This window comes from Lepidochelys olivacea, assembly GCF_965140295.1.
Source record: "Lepidochelys olivacea isolate rLepOli2 genome assembly, chromosome: 8".
Lineage (NCBI taxonomy): Eukaryota > Metazoa > Chordata > Testudines > Cheloniidae > Lepidochelys > Lepidochelys olivacea.
In genome coordinates, this window is record NC_140418.1 from 1314642 (window position 1) to 1340509 (window position 25868).

A 25868-nucleotide genomic window follows, 5' to 3' on the forward strand; every position below is an offset into this window, starting at 1 on the left:
AGGCCGGGACGTGCCAGGGGGTGGCTGGGGGGGCTGTGGCCCCAGGAGGAGGCCGGGACGTGTCAGGGGGTGGCTGGGGGGGCTGTGGCCCCAGGAGGAGGCCGGAACGTGCCGGGGGGGGTGGCTGGGGGGGGGCTGTGGCCCCAGGAGGAGGCCGGGACGTGCCAGGGGGTGGCTGGGGGGCTGTGGCCCCAGGAGGAGGCCGGGACGTGCTGGGGGGTGGCTGTGGCCCCAGGAGGAGGCCGGAACGTGCCTGGCGGGGAGGCTGGGGGGGGGCTGTGGCCCAAGGAGGAGGCCGGGACGTGCCCGGGGGAAGCTGCGGGGGCTGCGGCCAGGGAAGGCAGCGTTTCTGTCCCTGCCTGTCTTCCCAGCGCCGCTGCTGGGGGGTGCCCGGCAGACAGGTGGGACTAGCCAGGTTGCTTCTAAGTGGAGTGTTCTGTCGCTTGTTAACTCTGAACACTAATGACTGGTCCCCAGGGCATCCTGCTGAGCTGGACCAAAGGATTCAACGCCTCGGGCTGTGTGGGGCAGGACGTGGTGAAGCTGCTCCGGGAGGCGGTGAAGCGCAAAAATGTATGGCACGGGGGCCTGGGCAGGGGGCCTGTGAGCCGGGCGGGGCGGGGCGTTGTACTGGGCAGGTGGGCAGGGTGGGTGGAAGCCTCGTAGCGCCCGGCCGGGCGTCGGGCCAGGCAGGGCGTTAGGTTCCCGGGTGGGGGGGTCAATGGGGGCGTTGTGCGAGGCCGGGCATCGCGCCAGGAGCATCGGGCAGGGGGTTAGGTTGCCGGCGGGGCTCAGGGCTGTGTGATGCTCTGTCTCAGCCTGACGGTGCCTGGCGATGGCCTCGCACAGGACGCTGGCGTGACGGGGGCAGGGCCGGAGCCCTGTGGCCCTCGCCCCAGTCAGCAGGTGGGGAGCAGGTGGGGAGCAGAGGGAGGGGCCGTTTCCCAGGAGACGGGGAGGGCAGCGTGCCCGTGCCGTTGCCCTGGTGATGGGGAATTGTGTTACCGAGTAACGGGTCTCATTCTTCCTAGCATTTTGCGCTGGACGTGGTTGCCATAGTGAACGACACCGTGGGAACCATGATGTCGTGCGGCTACGACGACCCCAGCTGTGAGGTCGGCCTCATTGTGGGTAAGGGGCAGCCCCCCCCAGTGCCCAGCGGGCAGGCGCACCCCCCCAGTGCCCAGCGGGCAGGCGCACCCCCCCATGCCCAGCGGGCAGTCACACCCCCCCAGTGCCCAGCGGGCAGTCACCCCCCCCAGTGCCCAGCGGGCAGTCACCCCCCCCCCAGTGCCCAGCAGCCGGGGTGTGTGTGTGTTCAGGAGCTAGGACAGTGTTCAGCCCGCCCCACACCTGCCCCCCCAGCAGTGCTGGCCCCTTGGCATTGCCCCACTCCAGGGGCTAGTGCAGCAGGGGAGGGGTCTCAGCCCTGGGGTGGGGCTGCCCCAGCCGCATCAGCCTGGCCAGGAAGGGGCCTGAGCTGATGCCCCCCCACCCAGGCACGGGCACCAATGCCTGCTACATGGAGGAGCTGCGGAACGTGGGCACCCTGGCGGGGGGGGAAGGGCGGATGTGCGTCAACATGGAGTGGGGGGCGTTCGGCGACAACGGCTGCCTGGACGCGTTCTTCACCCCCTTCGACAGACAGGTGGACGAGGCCTCGCTGAACCCCGGCAGGCAGAGGTGGGCAGGGCCGGGGCCACACCAGGGCTGGGCCGGGTGGCAGGGGTGGGGCACTGGGGGCAGAGGGACAAAGCAGGGGCTGCGCTGGGGCCATACTGGGGTGGGGGGAACAATGGCCATGCCAGGCCTGGGCAGAGGCCGCACCGGGGCAGGCCTGGGCAGGGAGCTGGACTGGGGTGGGGAAGGGGCTGGCTGGGGCCATCGTGGGGCAGGGCAGAGCTGGCCAGGGGGTATACCGGGGCAGGCCTGGGGTGGGGGCTGTACCAGGGCAGGGCTGGCCAGGGGCTGTACCGGGGCTGTCCTGGGACAGGGCAGGGCTGGCCAGGGGCTGTACCGGGGCAGGCCTGGGCAGGGAGCTGGACTGGGGTGGGGAAGGGGCTGGCTGGGGCCATCGTGGGGCAGGGCAGAGCTGGCCAGGGGGTATACCGGGGCAGGCCTGGGGTGGGGGCTGTACCAGGGCAGGGCTGGCCAGGGGCTGTACCGGGGCAGGCCTGGGGCTGTACCAGGGCAGGGCTGGCCAGGGGCTGTACCAGGGCAGGGCTGGCCAGGGGCTGTACCGGGGCAGGCCTGGGGAGGGGGCTGGGCAGGGGGCTGTACCAGGGCAGGGCTGGTCGGGGCCCCTGCAGCTGTGCTGACGGCCTCTCCTTCTGGGGCAGGTTCGAGAAGCTCATCAGTGGCATGTATCTGGGCGAGATCGTCCGGTACATCCTGCTGGAGCTCACGGCCAAGGGGCTCCTGTTCCGGGGCCGCCCGTCCCCCAAGCTTCAGACCCGGGACATCTTCCAGACCAAGTTCCTGTCGTCCATCGAGAGGTGAGCGCGGGGCGGGCGCAGGGAGGGGAGCGGGGCAGGCGCTGTGGGTGCCGATGGCTCCTGGGACGCCGACTGCCAGGCAGGGCAAAGGGCTCCAGCCCTAGCTGCGGAGGTGTTCCTGGGATGGCAGCATGGGGGGTGGGGGCGAGGGCCCGAGGCCGCGCTGACCGTGCCCCTGGTGTCCCCGCAGCGACGGCCTGGCCCTGCGGCAGGTGTGCGCCATCCTGGAGCAGCTGGGGCTGCACGTCACCTGCGAGGACAGCGTGCTGGTACGGGAGGTGTGCCAGGTGGTGGCCCGACGCGCGGCCCAGCTCTGCGGGGCAGGCGTGGCTGCTGTGGCGGAGAAGATCCGGGAGAACCGGGGCCTGGAACAGCTTTCGGTGACGGTGGGCGTGGACGGGACACTCTACAAGCTGCACCCACAGTGAGTGGGGGCGGGAGGGGCAGCTGGGCCTTGCTGGCACACGGGGGATCACAGAGGGTAGGGCGGGCAGTGAAGGGGGGCGGGTTGCAGGGCTTATGGCCTCACTCCCCGCTCTCTCTGCAGCTTCGCACAGGAGGTGCAGGGGACTGTGCAGCGCCTCGCCCCACGCTGCAGCATCACCTTCCTGCAGTCAGAAGACGGCTCGGGGAAAGGGGCCGCGCTCATCGCAGCTGTTGCCTGTCGTGTTGCCCGCCACCAACGGGCCTGAGCCTGCCCGGTGTAGGGAGGAGCTCGGGGTCTCTGCAGGCCATTTGCACACACACCCTCCTCCACCCCCCGCCGAGGCTGCTGGGTGGGCAGGGACCGGAACCCCCCCCCCCCCATGGGGCAGTATCCTGTGACGAAGTGGGACTGTTCTTAATGTTTCCTCTGAATAGTGTGGGGGTGCCTCAGTTTCCCCTATACAGTTCTTGAGTGTCTGGGTGGTGGGGTAAGGGTGTATGATCACTGCAGAGCCCTAGAGAGCAGGTGTGTGCAGGGGGCTGGACACAGAGAATGGCCGACACCCTGTTTCCTGGCCACTGATGGCCTGGGCCCTTCCCCCCTGCAAGGTGAGAGCTAAAGGGTTGGAGAACAAAGGAATCCCGTGACCTCCTGGCCCGGGAAAGGGACAAAGCCCAGAGGAGGGGGTGGGGGGCTGGAGGGAGTTTCAGTTTGGGGCTGGCTGGGGACGAGGAGTGAAGGGCAGACGGGGTTGTCTGGCTCACTGCCCCCCAAAATGGACCCAGCTGAGGGGTCCTGTTCTCTTCACCTACAAGCTCTGTGTTAGACCATGTTCCTGTCGTCTAATAAACCTTCTGTGTTACTGGCTGGCTGAGAGTCCCGTCTGACTGCGGAGTTGGGGGGCAGGACCCTCTGGCTTCCCCAGGACCCCGCCTGGGTGGACTCGCTGTAGGAAGTGCACGGAGGGACAGAGGAGGCTGAATGCTCCGAGGTCAGACCCGGGAAGGTGGAAGCCGGGTGAGCTGTGTGCCCTGCAGACAGGCTGCTCCCAGAAAGGCAACTGCCCCAGAGTCCTGCCTGGCTTCATGGGGAGCAGATCCAGAGCATCACCCCGGGGACTCCAGGACACACCCCTCCCCGTCCCCTGTGCCTGGCGGCCGGCGCGAGCCCCAGCTAGCAATATAGATCCGATTTATTTACATGGTGCCCGCTAGCCCCCCGCCACGCGGTGCCCGCTATGTACATAAGGCCAAGTGTAAATACGCGAATGCACTTGAATACAGAATTAAAAACCGATCTTTACACAACATGGGACGGGGCCTGGCACCGCCTGGCCCCACACGGTTACAGCACGCACGACGCACAATGCCCGCTGCACACACAGCACCCGGATGGGCTGGGCTGGAGCCACGCTGCCCATCCCAGCACCCGCCAGAGCCTCCCACCCGCAGCCCCTGCCATGGCCTGTTCTTTGGCTCCAAGACGCCCCCCCTGGGGACTGGCTCTGGTGTCGGGCAGCCCCTTGGCATGCGGGGGGCGGAGGGGGCGGCAGGGGAGTCCTCAAGGGGCCCTGGGGCAGCAAGGGGCACAGCCCCCCACACTCAGTCAGTGCCAGCACTGGGGAGCTGGTGCCCACCCAGAGGTGGGGGCTGCAGCTGAGGGGCAGCCAGCTCCCTGCCCCCTGCACGGGCAGCAGGGGCACCAGAGACCCGGGCGGAGCAGCAGGGGCAGGAGCCCAGCACAGGCCCCCGGGGGTCGGAGCTGGCACCTCTGGGGCAGCAACACCCACACTGCTGCCCCGGGGCCTGTGCTCCCCGCTCCGCAGGGCCCCAGCCCCACCCCGCCCTTGCCCCTCAGCACTCGGCCTCCGAGACGGCGAAGAGGGCACTGTCCTGTTTGCCCACCTCAGCCACGGCTGCGGCCAGCTGTGCCAGGTTCCCGCTGGGGAAGTGCCGCGCCTCCCACAGGTTCAGGATCATGGCGGTCGGGCTGGCCTTCGAGGCAAAGAAGCTGAGATGGCTGCAGAGGAGAGGGGAGGGGGCGTTAGCCGGGAGCTCCATCCCCGCCCCCGCCCAGGGCACCCTCTGCTCTCACGGGCTGGTCGGCCGGGGGGGTTGGGTCCACAGGCCCAGGTGGGGCCCACTTCACCGAGTGGGGTATGCTGCCTGGGTCTCCTCCCAGGTGGGCCACTGCCCGCCCGCCCGTTCCAGGAGCCCTACCAGCTTCAGGGGGTGCAGAATGTGGCCAAGCAGCCCTGCTCCCCACCACCGCTCCCTGTGCTCTGCGCTGGCTCCTGGGGGCCGCGGCGGCTGGGTGAGAGGTCTGGCACTGGGATCACTCCCTGCCCCCAGTGCCCTGCCCCCGGGATTGCTCCCTGCCTCCAGTGCCCTGCCCCCAGGATTGCTCCCTGCACCTGGTGCCCTGGCTGGAGGACGCTCCCTGCCCCTGGTGCCCTTACACCGGGATCACTCCCTGTCCCCAGTGCCCTGGCGGGGGGATGCTCCCTGCCCCCAGGATCACTCCCTGCTCCCAGTGCCCTATGTGACAAAGTGGGACTGTTCTTAATGTTTCCTCTGAATAGTGTGGGGGTGCCTCAGTTTCCCCTATGCAGTTCTTAAGTCTCTAGGGGGTGGGATAAGGGTGTATGATCATTGCAGAGCCCTAGAGGGCAGGTGTGTGCAGGGGTCTGGACACAGAGAATGGCCGACACCCTGTTTCCTGGCAACTGATGGCCTGGGCCCTTCCCCCCTGCAAGGTGAGAGCTAAAGGGTTGGAGAACAAAGGAATCCGGTGACCTCCTGGCCCGGGAAAGGGACAAAGTCCAGAGGAGGAGGGGCTGGAGGGAGTTTCAGTTTGGGGCTGGCTGGGGACGAGGAGTGAAGGGCAGACGGGGTTGTCTGGCTCACTGCCCCCCAAAATGGACCCGGCTGAGGGGTCCTGTTCTCTGCACCTACAAGCTCTGTGTTAGACCATGTTCCTGTCGTCTAATAAACCTTCTGTTTTACTGGCTGGCTGAGAGTCACGTCTGACTGCGGCGTTGGGGGCAGGACCCTCTGGCTCCCCCAGGACCCCACCTGGGCGGACTGGCTGGGGGAAGCACACGGAGGGGCAGAGGAGGCTGAATGCTCCGAGGTCAGACCCAGGAAGGTGGAAGCTGTGTGAGCTGTGTGTCCTGCAGACAGGCTGCCCCCTGGGATCACCCCCTGCCTCCCAGTGCCCTGGAAGGCGGGATGCTCTCTGCCCCCAATGCCCTGCCCCTGGGATCGCTCCCTGCCCTCAGTGCCCTGCCCCTGGGATCGCTCCCTGTGTCCTGCCCTGGGATCGCACCCTGCCCCCAGTGTCCTGGCGGGGGGATGCTCCCTGCCCTCAGTCCCCTGCCCCTGGGATCACTCCCTGCCCCCAGTGCCCTGCCCCTGGGATCGCTCCCTGCCCTCAGTGCCCTGCCCCTGGGATCGCTCCCTGTGTCCTGCCCTGGGATCGCACCCTGCCCCCAGTGTCCTGGCGGGGGGATGCTCCCTGCCCTCAGTCCCCTGCCCCTGGGATCACTCCCTGCCCCCAGTGCCCTGCCCCTGGGATCACTCCCTGCCCCCAGTGCCCTGCTCCCAGGATTGCTCCCTGCCCCTGGTGCCCTGCCCATGGGATCGCTCCCTGCCCCCAGTGTCCTGCCCCTGGGATCGCTCCCTGCCCCTGGTGCCCTGGCGGGGAGACGCTGTCTGCCCCTGTACCTGTCCAGGTGGAGTTTCTGGGCCAGCGTTCTCCAGTCAGCCCCACGGGCGCAGGGCGTGTCCAGGCTGCTGATGATCTTCTGGCGGATGAGGAAGGGGATCTTGAAGGCACTGGGGCCCACCAGGGCTGGGCAGCCGGCCTCGCTGTCGGGCACCAGCCAGTCCGAGAAGCTCGTGTCCTAGGTGTCCAGCAGGGAGAGGGGTGAGCAGGGAGGGGACCCACAGCCCCGAGCGGCAGGGCCCCAGGCCTGGAGGTGAGGCTGGGCGGTAGCACCCCCTGTAGATCTCACCTCTGCTGCCAGCTCCTGCGGGGGGGCTGGCACCCACCTGCATCGTGGCAGCCTGGCCCTTGGGGCGCTGCTGCCCTCTCTCATCCACTGTGCCCTGTGACCGGCGAGGGGCCATCCAGTGCCATGGCGATGGTCCGGGATCCCTGCTTCCATGGCACTGGGGGCTGGCGCGCGCCCGCAGGCAGCCCCCCACCCCCGCACTGGCTCCAGGGCAGCCCCCCACCCCCGCACTGGCTACGGGGCAGCCCCCCCGCCCCCACACTGGGGCCTGGCACATGCCCGCAGGCAGCCCCCCGCCCCCACACTGGGGCCTGGAGCACGCCCTCTGGCAGTCCCCTGCCCCCACACTGGCTCTGGGGCCTGGCACATGCCCGCAGGCAGCCCTCCGCCCCCACACTGGGGCCTGGCACATGCCCACAGGCAGCCCTCCGCCCCCACACTGGGGCCTGGAGCACGCCCACAGGCAGCCCCCCAATCCCGGCCCGCTCACCTTGGCGATATTGAGGTTGATGCTGAAGCTCTGCCCGTCGCCCTCCACCTGCCAGACCCAGACCTTGCAGGCCAGCTGGCAGGTGCTGGGGCTGAGACGCTCCAGCGTGAAGGTGCAGTGCAGGAAGGGCTGCAGCCCGCTCCACAGGTGGTAGAAGGGGATCTCCTGCGGCGGAGGGAAGCCGAGGGTCACTCCCGCCTGCCCTGGGTCTGCTACAGGGCTCTCGGGCTTCAGGGGAGGGGCAGGAATCCCCCCAGCCTCCCCAGGAAGCACCAGAGACCGGCCCCCACCCTGGCCGAGAGCAGGAGCTCGGGGCAGGATGGGGGGCAGGGAAGAGCAGGGCGTCCTTGCCAGCCCCTGGGGCTCCATGCCTGCTTGGCCATGGCGCTGCTGCAGGGCTCGCCTGTCCTGGCGTGGGCAGAGCTGGGCCTTGCCCTGGAGGCTGGCGGGGGCAGAGTGGGTGCCGTAGGCACAGCTGGCTCGCCCACCTGGTAGCTGGCGAGGAGTTTGCTCTTCCACAGCGAGCTGGGCATGTCGTGGATGGAGAGGCGCAGGTTGTGGTAACTGTCCTTGAAGTGCAGGACACGGGGGGCTCCGATCAGCTGCCCCCCCAGCTGCTTCTCCAGCTGCATCACCTCCTGTTGGGAGACGGACGCTCAGCCAGGGAGCGAGCCCCAGCCTGGGCCAGCCCCCAGCCCCAGCCGGGCAGCCAGCCCGGGCCAGCCCCTAGCCCCAGCCAGGCAGCCAGCCCGGGCCAGTGCCCTCTCAGCATGGGTCCTGGATCCGGCTGTGCCCAGCAGCTAGCGGGGGGAACAGAGTACCCCTCACCCCTCAGGTGCCTCCTGGCTGACCACCCCCCCCTCCGCCCTAGGGTCCACAGCCTGTCCCCGGGCAGCCCTGGCCCAGTGACAGGGGTGGGCTGAGCAATGCAGCTCTGGGGGCCTCATGGCATGGGGGGAGCCCGTTGCCTTTCTCTGCAGGGCTCAACTCAACCCATCTAGGGCCCAGCCCTGCCAGGTCAGGGGGCAGCTGGGCACTGACCAGCACGGCCCTGCTGCCATAACGGTGCCAGGAGGGAGGGGAGATTGGCAGAACTGCAGGGTCTCAATGCGTGGATGAGAAGATGGGGTAGATTTATATACACAGAGAACATGAAATGATGGGTGTTACCATACACACTGTAAGGAGAGTGATCAGGTAAGGTGAGCTATTACCAGCAGGAGAGTGGGGGGGGAGGACCTTTTGTAGTGATAGGTTCCCCCCTCACACCCCACCCCGCTTACCTGATCACTCTCGTTACAGTGTGTATGGTAACACCCATTGTTTCATGTTCTCTATGTATATAAATCTCCTCACTGTATTTTCCACTGAATGCATCCGATGAAGTGAGCTGTAGCTCACAAAAGTTTATGCTCAAAGAAATCAGTTAGTCTCTAAGGTGCCACAAGTCCTCCTTTTCTTTTTGCAATTCTTACATTATGTAACAAAATTCTCTAACCAATTATATCCCACCACCTAAATTAATTTACACCTAGAAAAATTAATTACATAGCAGACAGAAACAATTAAAGAACCAGACAGAGATCATACAGACAAACAATAGGGAAGTGGGGACCATAAAAACAAAACAATAAAGAAATGAGGATTTCACAATCCCAACTATTGAGAAGTGATTTCTTGCCAGGCAGACGCCATCAAACTAAGTTTTCTTTAATCATCTTAAGATCTGTTTCTTTATCTGGTGATGGGGGTACTATTAGGCCAGGATCTCCCTTTTAACAGCCTGATATGACATTGCTTTAATGTAATTTAGATGGAAAGTGAGGATGTGACTCCTGCTTCTTAGCTAATGGCTGCCGCTTGGCTGCTCTTTTAATCTGGCTGCAAACGAAGGCCTTAAGCCAGGCGTTCTCAAATTGGGGGTCGGGACCCCTCAGGGGGCTGTGAGGTTATTACATGGGGGGTCACAAGTTATCAGCCTGCACAAACCCTGCTTTTCATCCAGCAGTTATAATGGTGTCAAATATATAAAGAAGTGTTTTTAATTTATAAGGGGGGGTCTTGTCACGGAGTCCCCGGGCGATGCTCTGGAACTGCTACCTAGTAAAGGGGAGAGGATAGACGTTGATAAAGTGCAGGTAGGAACTGAGGAGAAACAGTCAAATGAAAGAGTCCCATTCAGTTACCTCACATGAAGCAGACAACTCAATACTGACAACTATAGACATGCTAGAAATGTAAATACTAAGATGCGTGAACTCGAGTGCTTGGTATTAAATGAGGACATTGACATAGTCGGCATCACAGAAACTTGGTGGAATGACGATAATCAGTGGGGCACGGTAATACCAGGGTACGAACTATATAGGAATGACAGAGTAGATCGCACTGGTGGGGGAAGCGGCTCTGTCTGTGAAAGAAAGCGTGGAGTCAAATATAGAACAACTCTTAAATGAATCAAACTGTCCCATAGAATCTCTCTGGATAGAAATTCCAGGCTTGACTGACGAGTATAGCAGCAAGGATATACTACTGACCAGGGTGGTGACGATGATTGTGAAATGCGCCGGGAGAGTAGAGAGACGATAAAAACAGAAAACAGAATAATAACGGGGGATTTAAACTGTCCCCACATTGACTGCGTCCATGTCCCCTCAGGACGGGATGCAGAGATCACATTTTCACACACGATCCATGACTGGAAGCCACCAGAGGGGAGGCAATTCTTGATTTAGTCCTAAGTGGAGCACGGGATCTGGTCCAAGAGGTGACTAGAGCTGGACCGCTCGGTGATAGCGACCATAATGTAACTACATTTAACATCTGGGGGGGAGGGAGGGGACACCAAAGGAACCCACCGCAGCAGCATTTAACTTCACAAGGGGGAACGTCACAAGAATGCGGCGGCCAGGGAAACGGAAATTGAAAGGAGCCCAAGAGTGAAATGCCTCAAGCTGCACGCAGGAACCCGTAACAGAGGCTCAAACTACCTGCACACCCCAAATAAAAAACCAGTAAGAAGTCCAAAAAAATGTCAGCGTGGCAAACAGCAGAGTCTCAGAGGTTGTTAGAAGCAAAGAGGCACCCTTTAAAAATTGGAAGTCAACTTCTGCTGAGGAAAATAGCAAGGAGCATAAACTCTGGCGAGTCAGGTGTAAAAGGACTCGCTGGATGCCAGGGTACGAATCACTCGCCCTTGCCCTTGCCCTGTTCTGTTCACTCCCTCTGAAGCACCTGGCAGTAGCAGCTGGCAGCAGACAGGACATGGGGCTGGACGGGCCATTGGGCTGACCCCGTGTGGCCGTTCTCACGTAGATGGGACGGGAACTGGCTGGGGGGCTAGGAACATGACTAAGGGCCAGAACCCTGCCAGGACTGGAGTAGCAGGGAGCTCCCCCCATGACAGCACTCCCACCCTGCTGCCTACAGCACCCCCTGGTGGGAGAGGCTGGGGCTGGAGTGGCCGGGAGTCCCCCCAGTGCCAGAGCTCCCCCCGCTCTCCATGTGCCCCCCGGGTCTGGCACAGACCTCTCTCAGCTGGGCTGGGGGCACCGGCTCCTCTTTGGCAAAAGTGAGTCGGGGACAGGGCTGGGGGCAGGGCTGGGGTCAGAGCAGGGGTCAGGGCAGGGCTGACAGGCAGGGCTGGGGTCAGGCCGGGGGTCAGGCTGTGGGGCAGGGAAGGGTGGGGGTCAGGCTGGGGGGCAGCGCAGGAGGCAGGGCCGTGGGCCAGGCTGTGGGGCAGGCTGTGGGGCAGACGGGGGGCGGTACCTGCAGCACGTCGGGGGTGTCGCGCAGGCAGTACACGCAGACGCTGTGCTCCAGGGAGCTGCAGGAGGCCGGGCGGGGGGCAGGCCGTGGGCAAGCCGTGGGCAGGCCGTGGGGCAGGCGGGGGGCGGTACCTGCAGCACGTCGGGGGTGTCGCGCAGGCAGTACACGCGGACGCTGTACTCCAGGGAGCTGCAAGAGGCCGGGCGGGGGGCAGGCTATGGGGCAGGCTGTGGGGCAGGCCGTGGGGCAGGCCATGGGGCGGTACCTGCAGCATGTCGGGGGTGTCGCGCAGGCAGTACACGCGGACGCTGTGCTCCAGGGAGCTGCAAGAGGCCGGGCGGGGGGCAGGCTATGGGGCAGGCTGTGGGGCAGGCCGTGGGGCAGGCGGGGGGCGGTACCTGCAGCACGTCGGGGGTGTCGCGCAGGCAGTACACGCGGACGCTGTGCTCCAGGGAGCTGCAGGAGGCCGGGCGGGGGGCAGGCCGGGGGCAGGCTATGGGGCAGGCTGTGGGGCAGGCCGTGGGGCAGGCGGGGGGCGGTACCTGCAGCACGTCGGGGGTGTCGCGCAGGCAGTACACGCGGACGCTGTACTCCAGGGAGCTGCAGGAGGCCGGGCGGGGGGCAGGCTATGAGGCAGGCTGTGGGGCTGGCCGTGGGGCAGGCCGTGGGGCAGGCGGGGGGCGGTACCTGCAGCACGTCGGGGGTGTCGCGCAGGCAGTACACGCGGACGCTGTACTCCAGGGAGCTGCAGGAGGCCGGGCGGGGGGCAGGCTATGGGGCAGGCTGTGGGGCTGGCCGTGGGGCAGGCCGTGGGGCAGGCGGGGGGCGGTACCTGCAGCACGTCGGGGGTGTCGCGCAGGCAGTACACGCGGACGCTGTGCTCCAGGGAGCTGCAGGAGGCCGGGCGGGGGGCAGGCCGGGGGCAGGCTATGGGGCAGGCCGTGGGGCAGGCCGTGGGGCAGGCGGGGGGCGGTACCTGCAGCACGTCGGGGGTGTCGTGCAGGCAGTACACGCGGACGCTGTACTCCAGGGAGCTGCAGGAGGCCGGGCGGGGGGCAGGCCGGGGGCAGGCTATGGGGCAGGCTGTGGGGCAGGCCGTGGGGCAGGCGGGGGGGCGGTACCTGCAGCACGTCGGGGGTGTCACGCAGGCAGTACACGCGGACGCTGTACTCCAGGGAGCTGCAGGAGGCCGGGCGGGGGGCAGGCCGGGGGCAGGCTATGGGGCAGGCCGTGGGGCAGGCGGGGGGCAGTACCTGCAGCACGTCGGGGGTGTCGCGCAGGCAGTACACGCGGACGCTGTACTCCAGGGAGCTGCAGGAGGCCGGGCGGGGGGCAGGCCGGGGGCAGGCTATGGGGCAGGCCGTGGGGCAGGCCGTGGGGCAGGCCGTGGGGCAGGCGGGGGGCGGTACCTGCAGCACGTCGGGGGTGTCGCGCAGGCAGTACACGCGGACGCTGTACTCCAGGGAGCTGCAGGAGGCCGGGCGGGGGGCAGGCCGGGGGCAGGCTATGGGGCAGGCCGTGGGGCAGGCCGTGGGGCAGGCGGGGGGCGGTACCTGCAGCACGTCGGGGGTGTCGCGCAGGCAGTACACGCGGACGCTGTACTCCAGGGAGCTGCAGGAGGCCGGGCGGGGGGCAGGCCGGGGGCAGGCTATGGGGCAGGCCGTGGGGCAGGCCGTGGGGCAGGCGGGGGGCGGTACCTGCAGCACGTCGGGGGTGTCGCGCAGGCAGTACACGCGGACGCTGTACTCCAGGGAGCTGCAGGAGGCCGGGCGGGGGGCAGGCCGGGGGCAGGCTATGGGGCAGGCTGTGGGGCAGGCCGTGGGGCAGGCCGTGGGGCGGTACCTGCAGCACGTCGGGGGTGTCGCGCAGGCAGTACACGCGGACGCTGTACTCCAGGGAGCTGCAGGAGGCCGGGCGGGGGGCAGGCCGGGGGCAGGCTATGGGGCAGGCTGTGGGGCAGGCCGTGGGGCAGGCGGGGGGCGGTACCTGCAGCACGTCGGGGGTGTCGCGCAGGCAGTACACGCGGACGCTGTACTCCAGGGAGCTGCAGGAGGCCGGGCGGGGGGCAGGCCGGGGGCAGGCTATGGGGCAGGCCGTGGGGCAGGCCGTGGGGCAGGCGGGGGGCGGTACCTGCAGCACGTCGGGGGTGTCGCGCAGGCAGTACACGCGGACGCTGTACTCCAGGGAGCTGCAGGAGGCCGGGCGGGGGGCAGGCCGGGGGCAGGCTATGGGGCAGGCTGTGGGGCAGGCCGTGGGGCAGGCCGTGGGGCGGTACCTGCAGCACGTCGGGGGTGTCGCGCAGGCAGTACACGCGGACGCTGTACTCCAGGGAGCTGCAGGAGGCCGGGCGGGGGGCAGGCCGGGGGCAGGCTATGGGGCAGGCTGTGGGGCAGGCCGTGGGGCAGGCGGGGGGGCGGTACCTGCAGCACGTCGGGGGTGTCGCGCAGGCAGTACACGCGGACGCTGTACTCCAGGGAGCTGCAGGAGGCCGGCGCGAAGAGTAGGAGCTTGAGGCGCTTGGCGGCCGCCATGCTGAGCGACTCCCCGACCAGGGCAAAGCGCCCCAGCTGCTCCGTGAAGACGTAGGCGGCCTGGCCCTCCAGCTGGCAGAAGTAGAGCCCCGAGGCCGGCTGCTCCCCGACCTGCAGCACGTCCTGCGGCAGAGACCCACCGCTGGGCACGTGCCCGCCCGGCCCCTCAGCCCTGCTGGGGGGCTCCGAGCGGGGACCCTCCCGCTCCCCCTGCCTGGGGGGCTCCGACCAGGGACCTGCCCCTTCCCAGGGGGCTCCGAGAAGGTACCCTCCCCCTGCCTTGGGGGGCTCCGAGCATGGACCCTCCCCCACCCCCTGCCCCAGGGGGCTCCGAGTGGGGACCCTCCCCCTGCCCTGGGGGGCTCCGAGCGGGGACCCTCCCCCTCCCCCTGCCCAGGGGGCTCCGAGCGGGGACCCTCCCCCTGCCCCGGGGGGCTCCGAGGGGGGACCTGCCCCTGCCCTGGGGGGTCTCCAAGCAGGGACCTGCCCCGAGCTGGGCTCACCCACCCCCTGCCCTGGGGAGCTCCAAGTGGGGACCTGCCCCTGCCCTGGGGGGCTCCAAGCAAGGCTTGCCCTGGGGGGCTCAGTCAGGACCCTCCCCCAGCCGGGCTCACCTTTCCCGTGCCCTGGGAGGCTCTGAGCAGGGACCCCGGGCCTGGCTGGTTTCTTTCCCAGACTGTGTCGGGGGAGGGGAGGGCATGTTCACCCCTGTGAGTGCCTTCGGGGTCCCTTCGGCACCACCAATGTCAGCCCCCCCTTGTGGGCCCCGTCCTGGGCACTCACCTCCCAGGTGCCCTCACACGACTGCTTCTTCAGGCGGATGCTCCAGTCGGCGGCGTTGGCCTCCACGCAGTGCCCCAGGGCCAGGATGGCGGGGCGCGTGAGCAGCACCCCCGGGGGCCCGCAGCTGACGATGGGGCTCAGCAGGGTCTGGCAGCCGGCGAGGGGCAACCTCCACAGGGAGAGGAGAGAGGATGGGAGAGGGGTGAGACGGGGGCACTGCCAGGGCACGGGGCTGGCGCCAGCTGCAGGGAGCTCCATGCCCGTGGCGCAGGGGCTGGCAGAGCTGCAGGTTTAAAACGCCTACCTCGCGTCCTCCTGCTTGTGCAGCGTCAGGTAGACCTCGTAGATCTTCCCCCGCGGGATGGCGTCAGGCGGGATGAGCAGGCTGATCCCTGCAGCAGGGCAGATGGTGCGGGTCAGCGGGTGCTGCCCTGATCCCAGCACCACCCATGGGGCCCGCCAGTCTTTCTGGCTCCAGCCCTGCCCCGTGCCACCCATGGCTAGCCCCGACACCCCACAGCACCCACTGCCTGGTGGGCAGGGGGACGGACTCCCCAGGGTGCCGCCCCACCCCCGCGCCAGCCGCACCTGTGTTGGGGATCAGGAGCCGCCCCCCCAGGAAATTGAAGGTGCCGTAGGCCATGTTGGCAGCGCCCCGGGGCAGGGAGCGGAAGCAGCTCTGGGCGGCGAAGCGTGAGACGAAATCCACGCCCTCAGCGGCGGGCGAGCTGTGGTGCAGGGTGTGGCGTCCGGTGCCCAGGGGGCTCAGCAGGTGCCCGTTGCTGAGCTGGAACTTGCTGTGCCTGTCCTGGCGTGAGCACAGGGAGCCCTGGTAGGTCATGGTGGTGGTGCTGAGGTCGGGCTGGATGGTGAGCAGGTGGGATGTCCCTGTGAGCGGGCAGAGGGTGAGCAGGTCAGAGCTGCCCCCACATGGTCAGGGGGCTCCCGAGGGGCAGAGAGCCCCACCCCCAGGGCAGGGAGGTCCTGCCCCTTGCCCAGGCCAATGGGAAGGGTTCTGGGCCCGGCTCTGTGCCAGCAGGCTGGCAGGGACGAGCCCTCCGGGACCGTGCTGCCCATTCCCGTGGCAGCTGCACCCCGCCCAGCGCTGCCCACGCCCCCCATGCCGCACGCACCTGCCTTGGCTGGCTTGCTGCTGACGGGCTGGAAGCCGGCGGTGAGGATGGATGAGTCGGCCACGTCGGGGTCCAGGCCCCCCTTCTTGCGGCAGCAGACCAGGACCACCACGAGAAGCAGGAGCACCAGGCAGACGGCCACGGCCACGAGCCCCACGTACAGCGCCACGTCCTCGGGGCCAGAGGCAGCTGGGGGGAGAACTGCACTGAGCCAGGCTTTGCTCCGGCCGGAGCTGCGGGGGCCTGTACTGCAGCGCCCCCCACAGGAGGGGACAGGCAGGTGCCCAAGGAGGCTGGGGCTCGGCGTGAGGGTGTATCCTTGCGCAAGTGCCCGATCAAGGCTCAGGCCTTCTGTGGGGCTTGTGCCAGGGCCAGGCTCCCTACTGGGCCCCTGTGACTTTATGAGTGTAATATAATATCTCACTGAGAGGTGACAGGGCCAAAAAGAGTTAATTACCTCCCAGACTGCCCTGACCCAGGGCTGAGCTTTAAAGACTGATTAGGGAGAGATGGAAATGAACAGAGCTGTGAAATGCAGCCAGCATGGTGAGAGAGAGAAGGGGAGACACTGGCTCAGGGCTTGTGATGTCAGCAAACGAGTCTTGTCTATGGCTGTGGCTTTGATTCGAAGATCAAAAGAAAAAAGGAGGAATATTAACATTTAGGAAGACACTGGAGGGCCATAGTATTATTGTAAATATGTCTCTTTGAAGGTTGTGGTAACTGGTGTCTGAACTGCTCAATGGATGAATGACCCTGTGCTAATTGCCAGGATGTTTGGGAGAAGGAAGCTTGAGCCGATTGTTTTCTCTGGCCAAAAGGCTGCTGGAAATGTATAAAAACCCTGGAGACACGATCCTTCTTCATCTCCAATCGGCTTTGGGTTTCAAGAGGGGGAAACCTTAAGCCACAAGAATTGAGATCCCCAGTCACTGACTGAAGCCACCCTGAAGATCGACATTGGACTGTAACCTCTGGACTATTTCTAAAAGGACTTTTGGCAACTACAAGCTCATCTCTGCTCTGTATCTGGACCTCAAGAATTGAACTCAAGTCTGTCTGTATATTGCTCTTTCAACTAACTCTCTCTCTTTTCTTTTTTAATAAATGTTAGTTTAGTTAATAGGAATTGACTGTAAGCGTGTATTCGGGGTAAGATCGAAGTTATAGCTGGACCTGCGTGTGGGGCTGATCCTTTGGGGCTGGAAGAACCTTTTCTTTTATATGACGAGAAAAGATTTTCAGTGATCATCATCACATCTGACAGGTGTGTCTGGATGGAGGCCTGAGGCTGGGCACATTAAGGGAACTGCATTATTTGGACGTCTGAGTAACCAGGGAGTACTATAGAAGCTGTTTTGGGCTGGCTGGGTAAATCTAAGTGTTGGACTATCCACCAGCCTTTGGGGTTTGTCTGCCCCGTTCTGTTTGCAGTTCACCCTAACTGAGTGACCTCAGCTGGCTCCCACAGGCACCATTGTCACAGCCCCACCCCTGGGACCTGCGTTCGCAGAGCGGCTCTGTCCACATGGGAAGCGCAGCTGAGGCCGTGTGAGCATTGGCCTGACATAGAATCACAGGACTGGAATGGACCTCGCGAGGACATCTAGTCCAGACCCCTGCACTTTTGGCAGGACTCAGTATTATCTAGACCATCCCTGACAGGTGTTTGTCCAACCTGCTCTTAAACATCTCCAGTGATGGAGATTCCACCACCTCCCTGGGCAATTTATTCCAGTGCTTAACCACCCTCACAGGAAGCTTTTCCTAATGTCCAACCTAAACCACCCTTGCTGCAATTGAAGCCCATTGCTTCTTGTCCTGTCCTCAGAGGTTAAGGAGAACAATTCTTCTCCCTCTTCCTTGTAACAAACTTTTATGTACTTGAAAACTGTTACCATGTCCCCTCTCAGTCTTCTCTTCTCCAGAGAAAACAAACCCAGATTTTTTAATCTTCCCTCATAGGTCCTGTTTTCTGGACCTTTCATCATTTGTGTTGCTCTTCTCTGGACTTTCTCCAATTTCTCCACATCTTTCCTGAAATGTGGCGCCCAGACCTGGACACAATATTCCAGTGGAGGCCTAATCAGCACAGAGTAGAGCGAAAGAATTACTTCTCGAACTCAAATGTGAAATTGCAGAACTACTAACTGTAGTCTGTAACCTATCATTTAAATCCGCTTTTGTGCCAGATGACTGAAGGTTAGCTAATGTGATGCCAATTTTTAAAAAGGTATCCAGAGGTGACCCTGGCAATTACAGGCCAGTAAGCCTGACTTCAGTACTGGGCAAACTGGTTGAAACTATAGTAAAGAACAAAATTGTCAGACACAGAGATGAACATTGTCAGGCATGCAGATAAACATAACGTGTTGGGGAAGAGTCAACATGGTGTTTGTAAAGGGAAATCATGCCTCACCAATCTACTAGAACGCTTTGAGGGGGTCAACAAGCATGTGAACAAGGGTGATCCAGTGGACATAGTGTACTTAGATTTTCAGAAAGCCGTTGATAAGGTCCCTCACCAAAGTCTCTTAAGCAAAGTAAGCAGTCATGGAATAGGAGGGAAGGTCCTCTCATGGATTGGTAACTGGTTAAAAGACAGGAAACGAAGGGTAGGAATAAATGGTCAGTTTTGAGAATGGAGAGAGGTAAAGAGTGGTGTCCCCCATGGGTCTGTACTGGGCCCAGTCCGATTCAACATATTCATAAATGATCTGGAAAAAGGGGTAAACAGTGAGGTGGCAAAATTTGCAGATGATACAAAACTACTCAAGACAGTTAAGTCCTGGCAGACTGCGAAGACCTACAAAAGGATCTGTTAGAACTGGGTGACTGGGCTACAAAATGGCTGATGAAATTCAACGTTGATAAATGCAAAGTAATGCACATTGGAAAACATCATCCTAACTATACCTATAAAATGATGGGGTCTAAATTAGCTGTTACCACTCAAGAAAGAGAGCTTGGGAGTCATTGTGGAGAGTTCTCTGAAAACATCCACTCAGTGTGCACCGGCCATCAAAAAAACAACATTGGGAATCATTAAGAAAGAGAGAGATAATAAGACAGAAAATACCATGTTGCATCTACATAAATCCCTGGTACACCCACATCTTGAATACTGCGTGCAGATGTGGTCGCCCCATCTCAAAAAAGATCTATTGGAATTGGAAAAGGTTCAGAAAAGGGCAACAAAAATTATTCGGGGGATGGAGCGTCTGCCATATGAGGAGAGATTAATAAGACTGGGACTTTTCAGCTTGGAAAAAAGACAACTACGGGGGGATATGATAGAGGTCTATAAAATCAAGACTGGTGTGGAGACATAAATAAGGAAGTGTTATTTATTCCTTCTCATAACACAAGAACTAGGGGCCACCCAATGAAGGCAGCAGATTTAAAACAAACCAAAGGAAGTATTTCTTCACACAAAGCACAGTTAACCTGTGGAACTCTTTGCCAGAGGATGTTGTGAAGGCCAAGACGATAACAGGGTTCAAAAAAGAACTAGATAAATTCATGGAGGATAGGTCCATCAATGGCTACTAGCCAGGATGGGCAGGGAGGGTGTCCCTAGCCTCTGTTTGCCAGAAGCTGGGAATGGGTGACAGGGGATGGATCACTTGATGATTCCCTGTTCTGTTCATTCCCTCTGGGCACCTGGCATTGGCCACTGTTGGCAGACAGGATACTGGGCTAGATGGACTCTTGGTCTGACGCAGTATGTTCTTATGTTCTCGTGTCTTGCTTACAACAGCATTACACTGTTGACTTATATTTAGCTTGTGGTCCACTATGACCCCCAGATCCCTTTCCGCAGGACTCCTTCCTAGGCAGTCATTTCCCATTGTGTGTGTGCAACGGATTGTTCCTTCCTAAGTGGAGTACTTTGCGTTTGTCCTTATTGAATTTCACCCTATTTACTTCAGACCATTTCTGCAGTTTGTCCAGATGATTTTGAATTTTAATCCTGTCCTCCAAAGCACTTGCAACCCCTCCCAGCTTGGTATCGTCCGCAAACTTTAGAAGTGTTCTCTCTATGCCATTATTGAAATCATTGATGAAGATATTGAACAGGCCCAGACCCAGAACTGATCCCTGCAGGACCCCACTCGTTACGCCCTTCCAGCATGACTGTGAACCACTGATAACTACTCGCCAGGAACGATTTTCCAACCACTTTTGCACCCACCTTGTAGTAGCTCCATCTAGGTTGTATTTCCCTAGTTTGTTTATGAGAAAGTCATGCAAGACTGCATCAAAGCCTTACTAAAGTCAAGATCGACCATGTCTACCGCTTCCCCCCATCCGCAAAACCTGTTACCCTGTCAAAGAAAGCTATTAGGTTGGTCTGACAGGATTTGTTCTTGACAAATCCACACTGACTGTTACTTATCACCTTAGTATCTTCTAGATGTTTGCAAACTGATTGCTTAATTATTTGCTCCATTATCTTTCGCCTTGTTCCCCTTTTTATAGATGGGCACTAGATTTGCCCTTTTCCAGTCTTCTAGAATCTCTCCTGTCTTCCATGACTTTTCAAAGAGAATTGCTAATGGCTCAGATATCTCCTCAGTCAGCTCCTTGAGTATTCTAGGATGTGTTTCATCAGACCCTGGTGACTGGAAAACATCTAACTCGTCTAAGTAATTTTAATTTGTTCTTTCCCTATTTTAGCCTCTTCTGATCCTACATCATTCACTATGTTAGATGTCCAATCACCACCAACCTTCTTGGAGAAAACCAAAGCAAAGAAGTCATTAAGCACATCTGCCATTTCCACATTTTCTGTTATCGTCTTTCCTGCCTCATTGAGTAAGGGGCCTGTCACGGAGTCCCCGGCCGATGCTCTAGAACTGCTCCCTACAAAGCCAGTCAGGACTCTGGGGAAGTCTCCTTTCTGTGAGCAGCCTGTGTGCAGGACACACAGCTCACCCGGCTTCCACCTTCCCGGGTCTGACCTCGGAGCATTCAGCCTGCTCTGCCCCTCCCTGCGCTTCCCCCAGCGAGTCCGCCCAGGCGGGGTCCTGGGGAAGCCAGAGGGTCCTGCCCCCCAACTCCACAGTCAGACGTGACTCTCAGCCAGCCAGTAAAACAGAAGGTTTATCAGATGACAGGAACATGGTCTAACACAGAGCTTGTAGGTGCAGAGAACAGGACCCCTCAGCTGGGTCCATTTTGGGGGGCAGTGATCCAGACAACCACGTCTGCCCTTCACTTCATGTCCTAGCCAGCCCCAAACTGAAACTCTCTCCAGCCCCTCTTCCTCTGGGTTTTGTCCCTTTCCCGGGCCAGGAGGTCACCGGATTCCTTTGTTCTCCAACCCTTTAGCTCTCACCTTGCAGGGGGGAAGGGCCCAGGCCACCAGTGGCCAGGATACAGGGTGTCGGCCATTCTCTGTGTCCAGACCCCTGCACACACCTCCCCTGTAGGGCTCTGCAACGATCACACACCCTTACCCTACCACCTAGAAACTTAAGAACTGCATAGGTGAAACTGAGGCACCCCCATAGTATTCAGAGGAAACATTAAGAACAGTCCCGCTTTGTCACAGGGCCTACTCTGTCCTTGGTCTTCCTCTTGCTTCTAATGTATTTCTAGAATGTTTTCTTGTTTCCTTTTATGTGTCTAGCTAGTTTGATCTCATTTTGTGCCTTGGCTTTTCCAATTTTGTCCCTACATACTTCTGTTATTTATTTATACTCATCCTTTGTCATTTGACCAAGTTTTCACTTTTTGCAGGACTCTTTTTTGATTTTTAGATCATTGATGATCTCCTGGTTAAACCAGTCTGGTCTCTTGCCAGACTTCCCATCTTTCCTACGCAGCGGGATAGTTTGCTCTGCTGCCCTTAATAACGTCTCTTTGAAAAACTGCCAACTGTCTTCACTTGCTTTTCCCCTTAGACTTGCTTCCCATGGGGTGGGGACCAGGGGAGCGTGCCCCTGAGAGTGGGGTGTGCGTGCCCACGGGCCTGGTGATCGCACGCCAGGCTGCCAGTTCACGTGTATGTGTGCATTTGCAGCCCAACTCCTGGCACTCCCTAGTCCCCCACCCACCCACCAGCTGGTTCCGGGGGATGGGACGGCGCTGGGAGAATTTGTGATTTGATGTAAATGGCAAAGCTAACGAGCTGAGCACTGATGGGCCCTGCTGCTCCCTCTCAGGCCCCAGGCTACACCTGGCGGGGGGTCCCCTCTGTCAGACATGGGCCAGGGGTGCAGAGGATGCAGGGAATGGGGTGGGGTGGCCAAGGGGTCAGCTAGGGGCTCCTACTGGGCGCAGACGCTGGCAATCCTGCTAACTGATGAGCCAGGACTGACAGACCCAGCCCCACTCGCTGGCCTGGCAGCTGGCACATGCCACCCCCCAGGGCCATGGCACCAGGCAGCTGTGACTAAGGGGGAATTTTCTTAATGTTTTGCATGAACACGGTGTGTACCTCAGTTTCCCCCACATGTTGCACAAGTATCTCGGTGCTGGGACAAGGGTGCATGACCCTTGCAGAAACCCCAGAGGGCAGGGGTCAGGCTGCCTGGGCCCAGACAATGGCCGATCCTCTGTATCCTGGCAACTGAGGGCTGGGGCCCATCCTCTGCAAGGAGCCTGCCAGAGGAGCTGGAGAACAAAGCGAGGGGTGGCGGCCAGGTGACCGGCTGGCCCCGGAACGAGCCAGAGGATGGGGGGGCGCCCGGGAGCGGCTTAGGCTGGGCTGCTGGAGGCTGCTCAGTCTCCTGGGCGGGACTTGGGGGGCGGGGGAGACTTTGCTGAATCTCCCTGTGCTCACATGGCCTGTCCTAGCCCTGCTGCAGGCGACTAGTAACCCGTCTGTGCCACACGCCGGCTGGGAGTCACAGCCGGCTGCAGAGCTGGGGGCAGGGCCCTTTGGGGGCGTGAGGCTCCCCCACGTGCCCATCAAGTGGCCCCCCGGTGGGGAGCTCTCGGTGGGAACAGGGGGCCGATTGCTCCGAGAGGCGCCCCAGTGAGCGGGTGCCCTGGGGGTGTTGGAACCTCATTCCCAGCGGCTCCAGGGCACCGAGCCTGAGCACTGTGGGGCAGCCTGGGCCGGCTCTGCCCAGCCACCCCCAGCTCCGGGAGCTGCAGCTTTTCTGTCCCCATGGCGGGCGGCTGAGCCCCGCTCAGCAGGGGCGGCCCCTGCCAGGAACCCTGCTCGCCACAGAGCACACCCCCCCCCCCCCGGGCTGTGTGTGTGCGGAGGGGGGTCCAGCCCTGGGGCTCTGTGCCGGGGGGGGGAGGGATTCAGCCCCTGGGGCTCTGTGACTGGGGGGGCCAGGGCGTGGGACAGGCAGGGCCCCAGGGAGGAGACACTCACGGTGGCTGCAGAGCTCGGTGGTGCAGTTGCGGGTCTCCAGCTCGGCTCCTTGGCACTCCTGGCCCCCGTTGCGAGGCGCCGGCTCCGAACACTCGCGGCTCCGCCAGTGCGTGCAGTCCAGAGCACACAGCGACCACCGGCTCCAGCCCGACCAGCCGCCGTCCACTGCACACAGCAGCCAGTGAGCGTGCGGGGACCTCGGCCAGACCTCTGCCCCACTGCCCCCCACCCACTGCCCTGCCCCACCCCACTGCCCCCCACCTCCCCTCCCTACTGCCCCCCTGCCCATTGCACCCCATCCCTCTCCACCCCAGTGCCTCCATGCCCACTGCACTCCTTCTCCTCATGACCTCCCAATAACACCCCCTCTGTCCCATGCTCTCCCCCCATTCACGCTCCATCTGCACTTCTCCTATCTTTTAGTGAACCCCAACAACATCCCCATGGCCCCAGCCCTGCCCCATGTGCCAGCCTGAGTGGGCACCTCTCCTCTGCATGCACAGACCCGCTTCCTGTCCCCAGCATGGCGCAGAAAAGGCCCCACCGTGGGGCAGGCCAGGGGGCACCCATGTGGAAGGAGGCCCTGAGCTTGCGAGCGGGAATCCCACCCTCCATGGCTCTGCCCAGCGGGGCAAGCACCAGCCCTTGGCTCCTTGCCCGGGTTTCTAGCGGGGCCGGGACCACTGACAAGGGTCCACTGACAAGGGAACACGGACACGTGGGGGTGGAGATGACACAGCCGGGAGGGGAGGGGCTGGGCACAGAGTGGGGGGGACTCACAAAGGAAAGGAAGCTGCTGCTCTCAGCCTGCCACCCTCCCTCCAGTCACCACACCCCGCAGCACGCCTGGGACAGCAGGGGCTGCGGGTCGGGACTGAGGGGCACCAGCAGAGCTGGCGGGGAGCTTGCCCCGTCCCCCATTCGTTTCGGAGCATGGCTCTCCCTGGTGTGAGCTGCAGAGCCATGGGCGCGGGGGCATGGCGGTGGCCGAGGGGGTACCTGGGCACAGGGTGGTGCAGGCGTTTTTCTGCACGTTCTGGCCCTCACAGAACGTCCCCCCGTTGAGGGGCGCGGGGTTGGTGCAGCTCCGACTCCGCTTCTGCCAGCCCCGTCCACAGCCGGCGCTGCAGGCCGACCAACCTGCCCAAGTCGACCAGCCGCCGTTCACTGGGGTGGGAAAGGGACAGAGTCAGCGCGAGCCCCGGGCGCCCTGGGACGGCGGGCTGCGCTCCCGGCCGGGGCTGCCCTTGCTGGGGAAGGCGGCGCCCGGGGGTGCCCTGTTCCAGGGAGATTCGCTGGCTCCAGGGGAAGCTTCGGGGCTGCAGGGAGGTGCCTGGCTGTGGGGAGATAGACAGGGAGACACGGGGGGGGAGACACAGCTGGGGGGTCCTGCTTTGCTGGGGTTTCCCTGCGTCACAGCTGGCTGCAGCCCCCGCCCCACGCTGCCCCCCCGCGGCTCCTCACCGTACACGGTGACGGGGGCAGAGGAGCTACGGCGACGGGCCACCATGTTCTTGGCCACGCAGGTGTAGTTGGCCGTGTCGGCCAGGCGCGCCCGCGGCACCACCAGGCTGTGCTCCGGCGTCACGTACACGCTGGCGTCCAGCGCCGGGTCCACCGGCTCCTCGTTGCGTAGCCACTCCACCTGCGGGCAGCGGGCGTCAGGCCGGGGCGGACACGGGGCGCTGGGGCCCACGGGGGAGGGGAGGACACGGGGGCACTGGGGCCCACGGGGGAGGGGAGGACACGGGGGCACTGGGGCCCATGGGGGAGGGGAGGACACGGGGGCGCTGCAGCAGGGGGGAGGGGAGGACACGGGGCGCTGCAGTAGAGGGGGAGGGGAGGACACGGGGGTCCTGCAGCAGGGGGGAGGGGAGGACACGGGGGCGCTGCAGCGGACGGGGGAGGGGAGGACACGGGGCTGCTGCAGCAGGGGGGAGGGGAGGACACGGGGGCGCTGCAGTAGAGGGGGAGGGGAGGACACGGGGGCGCTGCAGTAGAGGGGGAGGGGAGGATACGGGGGCGCTGCAGTAGAGGGGGAGGGGAGGACACGGGGTCCTGCAGCAGGGGGGAGGGGAAGACACGGGGGCTGCTGCAGTAGAGGGGGAGGGAAGGACACGGGGGCTGCTGCAAGAGATGGGGGAGAGGAGGACACGGGGGCGCTGCAGCAGGGGGGGAGGGGAGGACACGGGGGCGCTGCAGCAGGGGGGGAGGGGAGGACACGGGGTCCTACAGCAGGGGGGAGGGGAGGATACGGGGGTGCTGCAGCAGGGGGGAGGGGAGGACATGGGGTGCTGCAGTAGGGGGGGAGGGGAGGACATGGGGTGCTGCAGTAGAGGGGGAGGGGAGGACATGGGGGCGCTGCAAGAGATGGGGGAGAGGAGGACACAGGGGCGCTGCAGCAGGGGGGAGGGGAGGACACGGGGGCGCTGCAGCAGGGGGGAGGGGAGGACACGGGGTCCTGCAGCAGGGGGGAGGGGAAGACACGGGGGCTGCTGCAGTAGAGGGGGAGGGAAGGACACGGGGGCTGCTGCAAGAGATGGGGGAGAGGAGGACACGGGGGCGCTGCAGCAGGGGGGAGGGGAGGACACGGGGTTCCTGCAGCAGGGGGGAGGGGAGGACACGGGGGCACTGCAGTAGAGGGGGAGGGGAGGACACGGGGGCGCTGCAGCAGGGGGGAGGGGAGGACACGGGGGCGCTGCAGCAGGGGGGAGGGGAGGACACGGGGGCGCTGCAGCAGGGGGGAGGGGAGGACATGGGGTGCTGCAGTAGGGGGGGAGGGGAGGACACGGGGGCACTGCAGTAGAGGGGGAGGGGAGGACATGGGGGCGCTGCAAGAGATGGGGGAGAGGAGGACACAGGGGCGCTGCAGCAGGGGGGAGGGGAGGAC

The 25868-nt window shown here is 63.0% G+C and overlaps 2 protein-coding genes across 3 annotated transcripts in view; one reads left to right on the top strand and one right to left on the bottom strand.

Moving 5' to 3' along the window:
* HK3 (hexokinase 3) overlaps window positions 1–3791 on the top strand; it is a 28456-nt gene extending 24665 nt beyond the window's left edge. The window contains exons 15-20 of the mRNA XM_084637649.1: window positions 478–573; window positions 1032–1131; window positions 1500–1683; window positions 2340–2495; window positions 2686–2919; window positions 3043–3791. Coding sequence (XP_084493775.1) covers window positions 478–573; window positions 1032–1131; window positions 1500–1683; window positions 2340–2495; window positions 2686–2919; window positions 3043–3187 — 915 coding nt within the window. The 3' untranslated portion in view covers window positions 3188–3791. The remainder of the gene's footprint in view (window positions 1–477; window positions 574–1031; window positions 1132–1499; window positions 1684–2339; window positions 2496–2685; window positions 2920–3042) is intronic.
* Window positions 3792–4096: 305 nt separating this feature from the next.
* The window catches only part of UNC5A (unc-5 netrin receptor A), a 71704-nt gene continuing 49932 nt past the window's right edge, over window positions 4097–25868 (bottom strand). The window contains exons 5-16 of one of the 2 annotated variants that reach the window (XM_084635695.1): window positions 24443–24623; window positions 23978–24145; window positions 22979–23143; window positions 15643–15831; window positions 15098–15397; window positions 14814–14901; window positions 14510–14678; window positions 13616–13849; window positions 7916–8065; window positions 7428–7592; window positions 6648–6826; window positions 4097–4941 (exon numbers count right to left, since the gene is read on the bottom strand). In XM_084635695.1, coding sequence (XP_084491821.1) covers window positions 4776–4941; window positions 6648–6826; window positions 7428–7592; window positions 7916–8065; window positions 13616–13849; window positions 14510–14678; window positions 14814–14901; window positions 15098–15397; window positions 15643–15831; window positions 22979–23143; window positions 23978–24145; window positions 24443–24623 — 2154 coding nt within the window. In that variant the 3' untranslated portion in view covers window positions 4097–4775. The remainder of the gene's footprint in view (window positions 4942–6647; window positions 6827–7427; window positions 7593–7915; window positions 8066–13615; window positions 13850–14509; window positions 14679–14813; window positions 14902–15097; window positions 15398–15642; window positions 15832–22978; window positions 23144–23977; window positions 24146–24442; window positions 24624–25868) is intronic. The other variant, XM_084635696.1, reaches the window with a different exon arrangement.